Source organism: Lipotes vexillifer, unplaced genomic scaffold (genome assembly GCF_000442215.2).
Source record: "Lipotes vexillifer unplaced genomic scaffold, Lipotes_vexillifer_v1.1 scaffold75, whole genome shotgun sequence".
Taxonomy (NCBI): Eukaryota; Metazoa; Chordata; class Mammalia; order Artiodactyla; family Lipotidae; genus Lipotes; species Lipotes vexillifer.
The window spans coordinates 1,832,170-1,843,861 of NW_006771517.1; the positions used below are offsets into that span (position 1 = coordinate 1,832,170).

Sequence of the window (11,692 nt, forward strand, 5' to 3'; positions counted from 1 at the left end):
CCTCATCTGTTAAGCAGGAATGATAATACAACCACACTGCAGGATTATTAGGAGGGATACAGGAGATGAAGCAGGTAAAAAGGCATTCAGTAGTCTGGCACAAAGTGAATGCTTAATGAAACAATTGTTGCAGAACTGTAAATTAGGGCTCTCATGCCCCTAAGGCCAAAGTGAAAGAGTCCAGATGTGATCAAAGAGAATGGAACCAGACAAACTGAAGCACATATACCCTGTCTAAATTGTTCCAGGCCTGATATTGCTAGATGCATTTTTTTTTCAAGAGGAGCTAGGATTTTGGATTTTTGAAATACTATGCAAGCCAGACAAAACACTTCTGTAGGCCAGGTTCAACCTAAGAGCCATTAATTTGTCATCCCTGCAAAATCATCTCATCCCAAGCCCCTCATTTTACGAATAGGGTAGAGTAGAAATCGCTAGCCCTTTTATCTAAGAAACCATGGAGTTCAATGGACCCTCAGCCATCTGCAGCCACTCCCCTGAGACCCCCACCTCCACCCCATGGTCATTTTTTGCTCTGTTTGAGGGAAATTCAGTTTATGTTCAAGAAAGAAGTATGCATTTCTTGTAAGTAGATTCTGAAAATGGGAGAAGGGGGTTTTGAGGTAGCCAGTGAGTCAAGGGGCAGCTGGCCCATTTTAGGCTGAAGGGAAAGGGGGATGAAGCTTTGGTTACCAAGAATAGGAAGTTACCATTTCAGAATCTAAAAATATCTTTCACCATCTGTCCACTCGGGCACAGAATGATAAATGCAGATTAGTTCCTGGATGTAGACATGAATATTTTTTGTGTCAAGCTAATAATAATAACACCACCTTGTGTGGATAGAGCTCCTCCCACCTTTTCCCCCAGGGCAAGCTAAATGGAATATATACATCATCTAGGCAAGGCACATATGGGGAAAGCAAGTCAGAGAGAGATTTGGCAACACAACAAGGGTGACACAGCAAGTGAGCAGCTGGGACAAACCCTGGGAGTCCTCTTTCCAACCCTCAGCTCAGAACTGCATCTTCTGAGTTAAGCAGAATGTGTTAACAAGTAGCAGAATAAATATAACAACAGCAATAATCACCCTTTACTCCACAGTGACTTTGACTTTTTCCATGTTTTCCCCACAGGTGTGATAATCATGATAATCTATTGCATTCCTAAAATATGTTACAGTCTGCAGGGCCTTTACAAAGACCTTCTCTCACCTGACCGTCCCAAAAGGTAAGAAAATGTCACGTAGATCAATGAGATGAGAAGAGTAGGGAATCGCCCTCTCTTCACAGGTGAGGAAACTGAGGCTTGGAGGGAGGAGGGGTTTGTGTAAGATCAAATAGCAGACAAGTTCATTCTGTCGGTGCACAGTAGAGCCTAAGCCACTAGAGCAATACAGACTCAAGGGGAACCCTAGGTTCAGAATTCCCCGTCACCAGTTAACTCAGCTCAGCAGCCACCCTCAGTCCTGGCAGAGGAAGAAGCCTAGAATTGGGCAGCTTGTACAAAGCTTCAGTTTTATCTTACTGTCCTGAGATGAAAGGACAGATAGTGGCTATCTAATCTCAGATTCAAGATCCCATATCCCCATGGCTCTGTTTGGGGGGGGGGGTGGCGCTGCAGAGACACTGGGGAAGTCCTAGGAGGCAGAGGAGCTAGACACCTTCTCAGCTAGGTCCACCACAACCTTTCCTAAAAGTCCAAAAAGTTTGGCGGGATATTCATTTAGCTGCCTCGAATTCTGTTTCTCCTGGGAGGTTGGGAATGGACTGCAATTCCGAACTGAGAATCTTTGAGAGCAGAGAGAGACTTCTGAGATCTTTCCCAAGCCCAAGCTCAGGCTCAGCACTCAGGCAGAGAGGAGTGGGACAGGGCTGGATGGAGCCCTGGGGCCCTGTTCCAGCCTTCACATTCATCCCCATCGGCCCTGGGCCCTCCTCATTCACACACCCCTGAGGATCTCTTTCTCTTTCTTCTTGCCCCATTCCCTCTTCCCTCAATAGCCAGATCGTAGAAGATGGTACAGAGGTTGATCAGAGTTAGAGGGCAGAGGTCAGGGAGGAGCTGGCAGAGGAGGAATCAGAGCTGCAATAGGGTGGGGCGGGGCGGAGGTCAGGACAGGAGCGGGCGTGGAGGGTCAGAGAAAGGCTGGGGCGGCAGGCAGCCCCTTACCACCTCCCACTCCTCCAACTCAGTTCTCTCCACCTGAGCTTCTCCTACCTCCAGACCTGGCCGAGCTGCAGGAGGTGGACGAGGGTCTGCAGTAGCCAGACGCAGAGGCGGCGGCAGCGGCGGCGGTAGGCGCTGGCCGAGGAGGGCTCAGGTCGGGGGCCCAGATCGGGGCTGCCTTCTTTGGTACGGACGGTGACGGCGCTGTCCTTGGTGCTGATGACCGGCCCGCCGGCGCCGCTGTCCTTGGTGCTGATTGGGGGTCCTGGGGCCCCAGCGGTCTCCGTGTAGTCGTAGACGAACCAGCGGAAGCTGAGCAGTTGTACGACAAGCGAGGGCAGGATCACAAACAGCAACGTGAGGCCGAAGTAGGTGCGGTGACCCTGCAGGTAGTAGGAGGCCGCCAGCCACAGGTCCGTGGCGCCGTCGGAGAAGAACACGAGCAGCGCGCACAGCACCCAGCAGCAGTCCCGCAGCTCGTAGCGCGGCCCCGGGCCTCCCGCCCCGGTTACCCCGGGGTCCCCGGCTGCCGCCGCCGCCTCCCCGCGCCCACCCGCACCGCCCCGAGATCCTCCGGCCGCCCCCTCCGGCCCCGGGCCGGCCGCGGCCACCGCTCCATCCGACTTCGCGGCCATGTTGGCGGAGCAGGAGGCGGGGAGCGACTTCCGGGCGGCGGAGGGGGGTGGGGTGCGGAGTGGGAAGGACCCTGTGCGGGTGGCTCCCGCCTCCTCCTCTTCCTCCTCTTTTTCTTTCTCCTCCCCTACACTTCAATTATTCATTCCCCTCGGCACCGCCCCCGCCCCCGCCCTTCCCCCACCCCGCCTGGGCTGTGGCCGAATGCGGGCAGCCCTCCAGGGGATGGAGAGGGGGAGGGGAGGGAGAGCATCCCAGGTCACCCTCCTCTTCCTTCCTCAGAGGCGTGGGGCTCCAGCCACATGCTTTCTGCCTCCAAGCCCCCCACCTCACTCCAATTCCTTCTTTCCTCTTTTCTTCACCATCCCTCTCTCCATCCTCTCCTCTTCCATTTATCTCCTCTGTTTACCTTCAGTGGTCTGGGTCTGAGCAGAGTAGGGGACCAGGGACTTGAAAGTACGGGGCTTCTTAGGCAGGCACCCCAGTAGACCATCACTCCATACTAACATCCCACTTGCTAGTTTCCAAAGTGTTCACATATTGTTCCATCCCTTTCTTTGATCTTCAGAGGTCTCTTTTCTTATTGTCTTTTTCTTATTTAGGCTGAGTAAACTGCAGCTCTGAGAGCTGCTGTCTCTTCCCACTCTCCCCTTCCCCTCCCTCAGGGACTGCCTTCATCTGGCCACAGCCCTAGTGGAACAGAGGCTGGGAAGGGGGCAACATCGGAGGGAAAGGGAGAGGAAACACCACGTGGAGAAAAGAGCAAGTGCAAAGGCCTGGAGGCCTGAGACTGGAGGGCATGTTTTCAAGGAAGTCTGGATCACAGATCCAGGAGGTGGAAAGCTAGGAAAGTTGGGGCTGGAGAGTTCCAAGGGATGCGATCCTAAAGAGCCAGAAGCAATGGGGAAACACTGCAGAATTTGATCAGGGAAGTAACGTGATCAAATCAGGATTTGGAAAAAAAGACCCTGCAGCCAGAGGAGAGAAGTGCTTAGAGGGAAGCAGTGTGGGGATGGAGAGACCAGAGAGAGAGAGAGAGAGAGAGAGAGAGAGAGAGAGAGAGTGATAACAGTAATCCGTGAGAGGGGTAGGGTCCCTCATATGTCCTGGATATCCCTAGTTCACCACCCCACTTCACCCTGCTTTGCTCAGATTGGATGTACCACGGCATTTATGATACCAGCACTCATGTAGCAGTTTCTCTTTGCTCAGAATCATTCTAAGCACTGTACATTTACTAACTCTTTATCCTTACAATTTGTGAGGTAGTTTTTGTTTCCCTCCCATTTTACAGATGAAGAAACTGAGTCACAGAGAAGTTTATTTATTTGTTTGGAATCACACAGTAAGTGCTAGAGTCAAATTCAAACCCATCATCTGGTTCCAGAATAAGCTTTTCTACCTTCCAAAGGGAGGATGGGAATTAGGTGAGAAAGGGAGGAGAGAAGAGGGGAGGAAGGGAGGTTTGAGGACCACCCTGCTTCAGAGTGGCAAGGAAGGGAAGATGAAGGGAGACAGCTGCCCTGGATCAGGAAGGAGCAGCCATTTGCAGTCCTTCAGCCCAACATCCCTTTCATGTCCAGGGACTGTTTTGGTCCCAGCAATGCTCAGGAGTTGGAGTGCCAGCTGTTGTCCAAGGCTGAAAATGGAGGACGAAGAGTTAGGAATTAAGGGAGTTTTCTAAGATGGATACAAAGCTGACAGTCTTTATCCACAGGCATGTGTAGACTGGCGGGAGTTTTTGTGGGTTGGGCTGGAGCGGAGTCCGAATCCCAATGTGATTAAGCAGGAGAAGGGTCTCTTCCTTTCTTTCTCCTCTACAACCCTAGGCAGGGAGACTCATGTAGTGCATGGAGCCCTGAGCAGAGGGAAGATCTGACCTCAGATCCCCTTATAGCCCTGGGCCAGTTCTGCATGTGTATGGATAGGGCCTGACAGAGTTAGGTTCTCACCTCCCGGGCCCCACCCAATGGAGGCAGCCCCTCTACCTCCCATGCCTCTCCACATCCCAGGATCAGCCTGTTCAAACAGGCAGTAGAAGTCACACTTTTATGTATGAGACTCTAGAGCCAGGAAACCTGGGTTCAAAACCTACTCATTGCTTCCTGGCTCTATGACCTTGGACAAGTCACTCAATTTCTCTTAGCTTCGGAAAAGAAAGTAAAATGGCAGGCTTGGGGGATAACCAGTGCCTTCCTCCTAGGGCTGTGGTGAAAATTAATGCTAATCATTAGCTGGGGTGATGCCTCCCTCAGGAAGCCCTCTTGGATCTCCTACTCACCTGTGCCCTGCTCCCTATCCCTCAGAGAAATCTCCCTGACCCTCCCCTATTATGAGCTTCCATGACACTTCAGTCTTTTCCTTCTTAACATCAATACACTGGCAATTTATCTTTTATGTTTGCCTGTTTGGAATTGTCTGGGAGCTCCATGAGAGTTGGGACAACTCATCCATTTTCTTCACTGACAAATCGCTGAGTGCCCAGTGCTGTGCCTGGCACTCAATAGATATTCTATAAAAATCACTGAATGAATGAATGAATGAATGAACAAGTGATCAGCCCTATGAAATAGGTTCTGCTATTCTCATTTTATAAACAAAGTAACTTATTCGGAAAAGGGCAGCGACTTGTATAACTATGAAGCCCTTCTGTGTGTCAGGAGCTGTGCTAAGAAATTTACTGATATTACCACATGTTATCCTCAAACTAGCCTTTTTTGGGGGGGGATGAGGAAACTGGGACTCAGGGAGGTGCTGTCATTTACCCGAGACCATTAGTTAGGAAATAGCAGAGTTGGCATTCGAGAACTCTAGTTCAGGCAACTGGAGGAGCGACACTGAGGAAGGAACTGATGTGTCAGGGGCCTGAGTGGGTCAGGTGGGAGGGACCCACTTGTCACTGGTGCTGAGCAAGTTTGGACCAGTGTGTTCTGAGTGGCCTGAGATCAGAGATCAGGGATTCAGACTAAGACCAATGAGGAAATTCAGGGGTGGTGTTCCACTGGGGCCGGCGGCAGAATAACTTGGGCAAAGGCTCTGCAGTGGGACTGAGCCAGGCTCATTCAAGGGCTAAGATGAGGCCCTCAGGTGAACCACAGCTGGTCAGAAGTGGGTAGGTCCTTTGAGATCTCATCTAGCTCCCTGAGCTCTTCTTTCATTTTACAAACAGGGACACTGAGGTCCAGAGAGAAGTGTATCTAGCAAGTGGCAGAAGCAAATCTGGGAGCTTTTCCTTAGTGCCCAAGGACATGGCCTCTGGGCTTTGTTGGGAATCACTCTTGGGAACAGCCTTCATCACATTTCCTCAATTAGCTAAGAGTTTAATCCGTGCCTACCACACCCTCTGCTTGGACCAGTTTCTAATACACAGGACCAGTTTCCCTCTGCTTGGACCAGTTTCTAATACACAGGACTAATTCCTTTAGTCCTGTGCAAACTGTGCACAAGATAATTGACACAGCATTGTTTATAACAAGAAAAATTGGGAACGACCCACATGCCCATCAGTAGGGGACTGGCTAAATAAATCATGGACTTCCTGACAACGGAATGGCATGTGGCAGTAAAGGAGGTGATGAAGCACTCTGTCTCCTAATACAGAGAGGCAGCCATATGGAAAAGCAAGGGACAGAACAGGTGAAAAGTGGGACTAATAATCTATGTTTGTATTTGTTTGCATACGCATAAAGAAACTTTGGAAGTCTACATAAAGAAATGAGATTACTGGAGAGCACTGGGCAGAAGGGAAACAGGTTGGGAGGGAGACTTTATAATATGCCTATTTATAATTTTTTGAATCATGTGAATGTATTTACCTAATTGAAATAATAACGGGGACAGCTGCTACTCAGCTACTGCTGAGTGTTGTCATATGGGAACAGGCAGTCAGTATGGTCAGATTTTCCAATTACTCAAGAGAAGCCAGAAATCCAGATTTTATTGTAAAATCTCTTGATTTTTAAACCTTGGCTCCATTTTCTCTCAAATACTTTTCAGGCCAAATAAATAGGTCAGTGGGTCAGATGTGGCCTGAGGGCCACCAGGTTTCAGCCTCGGCTCTAACGGCCTTCTGCTTCCAGGCTGGAGTTCTCAGCACCCCAGGTCTCTGTCCCACTGTGGGCAGCTGCAGACAGAAGCAGAGAAGTGTCTTGTCCTGCCCCTTTCCTGGCACCCTCCAACCCTTGCCCCTTGGGGCTGTGGTATTTGGGGCTTTTAACTCAAGACCTGCAAGGCAGAGAGAGGTTATGAACGCTCAGATAAATCCTTCCCCCGGGGCCCTGCAGGCATCAAGGCACAGCTGTCTCCTGCTGCCCACCCATCTGTCCCTGGGAAGTGGGGACAGAAGTGGGGGTGGGCAGGAGTCTCCACTCTGAGCCTCAGATCAGTGGGCTCTGTCCAGACTCAGCATCCAAGAGATTGTGAGAAAAGAAAAACAGGGGCTTGGCTGCACCTAGTTGGTGTGCGCTGAGGTAATTCAAGCAAATTACAAAATGCCAAAGCTGGAAAGGCCCTAAGGGACCATCTCATCAAACCCCTCGTTGTGCAGCTGGGAAGACTGACCTCTGCTCCCCAACACCCCGCCCCAGACCATAGCTTTGTCACTACTCTCCTGGACAACTGGACTGCACCAGCCTCTTCACCTGGTGCCCTGCAGCCTTTCTTCCCCTCCTATTGTTCAGTCTCCACCATTAGCCAGAGGGGCTTTTTAAAAAGAGAAATCTGGGGCTTCCCTGGTGGCACGGTGGTTGAGAGTCCGCCTGCCGCTGCAGGGGACACGGGTTCGTGCCCCGGTCTGGGAAGATCCCACATGCTGCGGAGCGGCTGGGCCCATGAGCCATGGCCACCGAGCCTGTGCGTCCGGAGCCTGTGCTCCACAAGGGGAGAGGCCACAGCAGTGAGAGGCCCGCGTACCGCAAAAAAAAAAAGAAAAAAAAAAAGAGAAATCTGATCAGATCCCATTCTGCTCAGAATCTTCTGATTGCTTCCTACTCACTTTGAGCCTGACTCCTCAGCCCTGCTTACAATCCCTCTCCTGCTCTCCTCTCCAACCTCTCACCCTTCGGTCTTTCCCTCGCACATTCTGTTCCAGCCACACTCTTTGCTGTTCCTTTAACATGCCAGCCTTCTCCCTCTCACCCAGCTTTTGTTCCTTCTGCTCCCCCAGGTGTTCACAAGGCTCCATCTCTCTCTTCTCTAAAATGTTGCCTCTTCAGAGGGGTTTTCCTAAATTCTCCCCTACACTCTGTCGCCTCACCTGTCTTATTTTTCATCCACAGCATTTATCACTACATGATGTTATAATACGTATGTTTTTGTTTCTTGTCTAGAGTACAAGATCTGTGGAGGCAGCAGTCTTGCCTACATTGTTCACCACTGTGTCCTCAGCACTTAGCAGATTTTGGCACATAGACGCTTAGTGATCCTGAACCAGCTGTGACGTGAAAGGGCACAGGCTACAATTCAGGTGACAGCCAGTCCTGATTCTGCCATTACCTGCTTAGGTGACCTTAAGCAAGTCTCGTCGCCTCTCTGGGCCTCAGTTTCCTCATTTGTAAAGCAAGAGAATCACAGAGACACCTTCAATTCAACAATCCTGGGATGTCTTCTCAATTCCAACGTCACTTTCTCCTCCATGGAATCTGAAAGTCCTTTAAACAAATGTCATTGTGTTTATTTATTGAATAGTTAATACATTCACAGTATTCAAAATTCAAAGGTACAAAGGCAACACATATGTCTTTCCTATCTTGTTTTCCAAGGTTCTCCTTCCCTTAGGTACACAAGTTTCCCCTCCCTTCCTCCCTCCCTCCCTCCCTTCCTCCCTTCCTTCCTTTCCTTCTTTATTTCTCCCCTGCCCCCAACTGCTTATCTTTATACTGTCCTTCACCATTCTGAAACAAATCGTAGCTTAATTATACACAGCTCTGTGTTTTGCTTTTTTTTCGTATAACAGCATTTCTGGAGATTGCTTTATATCAGTGCATAGAGAGCACTCCTGGTGCCTGTATGAATGTCAATCTTATCCCTGTGACCAAAAGCCCGTGAGGCTCAGGACTAGGCCTGTCCTGTTTACCACTGAATCTGCAGAGCCTGGCACAGCGTAGGCACTCAATAACCATGGCCTTGAGTGAATAAGTGAGTGCCAACACCCATTTTACAGAAGGGGTGAGCCACGCATCCCCACCCAAGACTGTGGAAGTCTGGACTCCATGTTCCACTCTCTTTCCAGTGGAAAGAGTAACTTCCGTAATGTTTTGGTTGGAAAGAAGAAGAGAGAGAGAGATTGGACTCTTAATTCCCTCCAAGGCACGATTATGTCACGGCCTCACTCATTCATTCAGCAGACCTCTCCGGCGACATCATCTGAGGGTCCTGGGTACTCGAGGGGAAGCCCACAGAGCCTCTAGCCTCAGTGGGCTCCCATGTCAGTGAGAAAGCCAAAACCATGGCAAAAATAGGTTTAGTCCAAAACAAGAAAGTGATTGATGCCGGAAGAAAAGGAGGACGACGGTCCTTCTGGAAGACCTGAGGGACAGCCACCCTCCTGGGGGATCAGGTCAGGGATGGGATGGGGTCTTCTAGGAGGAGGGGCCTTAAGAGAAGAGTAAGCCTCAACAAGTGGGGAAGGAAAGCAAAGGGTACTCCAGGCAGAGGGCACAGCCCAAGCAAGGGCAGAGAGGTGGGCAAGTCAGGGAGTGTTTGGGAACTAGGGTTCAAGGAGAGTAGAGGAAGATGAGGTGGAGAAAAGCTCACAGACAGGTATCAGGAGGTGTGTCCCTGAAGGATCATTGCAGCACTTCTTATAATCCCCAAAGATGGAAAGCAACTTAAGTGTCCATCCGCAAAAGAATGGGTCAGTAAACATTATACTCACAACCACCACACTGGCAATCCGCAGAAAGGTGGATAATACCTAATGTTTGGGAGGACGTGCATCAGTGGTAGGGCATAAACGAGTACAGCCATTCTGGAGGGCAGCGTGGCATCGTTCAGGGAAAAAAAAGTGTGTGCATACCCCTCATCAAGGCAACAGCACACTAGGGTGTTCGTTGTGGCACTGTGTGTGTCAATGCGGAGAAAAAGGGAACTCAAGCACCCACAACCAAGCAGAAGGACGTATGAAATGTGGTGGAAACAGTTACGGGTTCTCTGGCGCTTCCAGGAGCAAGGAACTAGAGGTACACAGAGGATGTGGATAGATCCGAGGAACATCAAGATGAGAAAAAAAAAAAAAAAAAGTGGGACGTTAACACAACTTACAGCACAATAATATTAGGTGGCTTATCCGTATCTACTATCTGCTAAAACTAATCATACCCAGCAATCCCACTCCTCGGTATTCACGCCACAGAAATGATACGTACGTGTGTGTACCCAAAGACATACACACAACTGTTCATATTTGCGCTCTTTGTAACAGCCCCAAGCTGGAAACCACCACAGCTCCACCGGCAGCAGAATGGCTTAACTGCTGTGTAGTCCTCTGATGGAGTACGCTTCAGCATCCGAGAGCAAGTGAACTACAGCCACACCCAACGATAGAGACAGATCCATGAACAAAATGTTGAGCGAAAGAAGTCAGACATAAAAGAGCACACTCTGTGTGATTCCATTTGTATAAAGTTCAAAAACAAGCAAAACCGATGTATGGTGTTAGAAGTCAGAGTGGTGGTTACCTTGGGGTGGTGGACGGGAGGGCTTGGAGGGGTCTTCTGGGGAGGCGGCTGCTTGATCTGTGTGCTGGGTACTTGGGTGTGTTCAGTTTTTGAACATTCATAAACTATAGTATACTTAAGACTTGTGCATATACTCCTGTGTGTGTTATACCTTAATAAGAATTTTTTTTTTTTTTTTTTTGCGGTACACGGGCCTCTCACTGTTGTGGCCTCTCCCGTTGCGGAGCACAGGCTCCGGACGCGCAGGCTCAGCGGCCATGGCTCACGGGCCCAGCCGCTCCGCGGCATGTGTGATCTTCCCGGACCGGGGCACGAACCCGTGTCCCCTGCATCAGCAGGAGGACTCTCAACCACTGCTCCACCAGGGAAGCCCAATAAGAATTTTAAAAATACATAAACGCATAACACAACTACTATGCATTTTTCAAGAAATCACAAATATTTAAGGACATACATCAAACACGGTAGAGGGTTTCGGTGAGCTCAGAATTGAGTGGGAGTGGGGGAAAAAGGAGAAAATAATATAAACAAGAGAGGGTCTTTGAAGACTAACTCATGATCACGTGCTAAGATCTGAGAGGTGGGATTAATTCAACCACCTGTACTTTACTGCATGAAAAATAAATGTAAAACTTAATTTAGGAAACTAGATAAACAAATGAACTCTGGTGCTTACAGACTATAGAATACTCTGCAGCAGCCAGGGAATAGGAGAGAGATCTAAATATACCCATCAAAGATGTCCAAGAGCAAACAGGCTGCAGAGTGATCATTTGTGTGCAATGCCTTCCATCCCACCTTCCTACCCTGCCACGCACATAATAGTCTTACATATGTTCTCTGGGTTCCAACTACATCTTTAAATGAACATCATCACACACCCAAACTGGGACTGTGGAGAGAACTGAGATGGGGGAGGGGTGTCAAAACGGAACTTTAGTCTTCTCTGTAATGTTTTCATTTTCAATAAGAAGAATCTATTCATGGAATTTTACATGAATGGATTTAGTATTAAAGGTAGTAGTAAAGACCAGCTCACGGGCTTCCCTGGTGGCTCAGTGGTTGAGAGTCCGCCTGCTGATGCAGGGGACACGGGTTCGTGCCCCGGTCCGGGAAGATCCCACATGCCGCGGAGCGGCTGGGCCCGTGAGCCATGGCCGCTGAGCCTGCGCGTCCGGAGCCTCTGCTCCGCCACGGGAGAGGCCACAACAGTG

At 49.8% G+C, this 11,692-nt stretch overlaps 2 protein-coding genes across 2 annotated transcripts in view; one reads left to right on the top strand and one right to left on the bottom strand.

Moving 5' to 3' along the window:
• XKR7 (XK related 7) overlaps positions 1-2,998 on the bottom strand; it is a 24,045-nt gene extending 21,047 nt beyond the window's left edge. Inside the window, exon 1 of the mRNA XM_007446863.1 lies at positions 2,221-2,998. Within this exon, the coding sequence (XP_007446925.1) occupies positions 2,221-2,804 (584 nt within the window). The 5' untranslated portion in view covers positions 2,805-2,998. The remainder of the gene's footprint in view (positions 1-2,220) is intronic.
• PDRG1 (p53 and DNA damage regulated 1) overlaps positions 2,803-11,692 on the top strand; it is a 19,545-nt gene continuing 10,655 nt past the window's right edge. The window contains exon 1 of the mRNA XM_007446896.1: positions 2,803-2,851. Within this exon, the coding sequence (XP_007446958.1) occupies positions 2,803-2,851 (49 nt within the window). The remainder of the gene's footprint in view (positions 2,852-11,692) is intronic.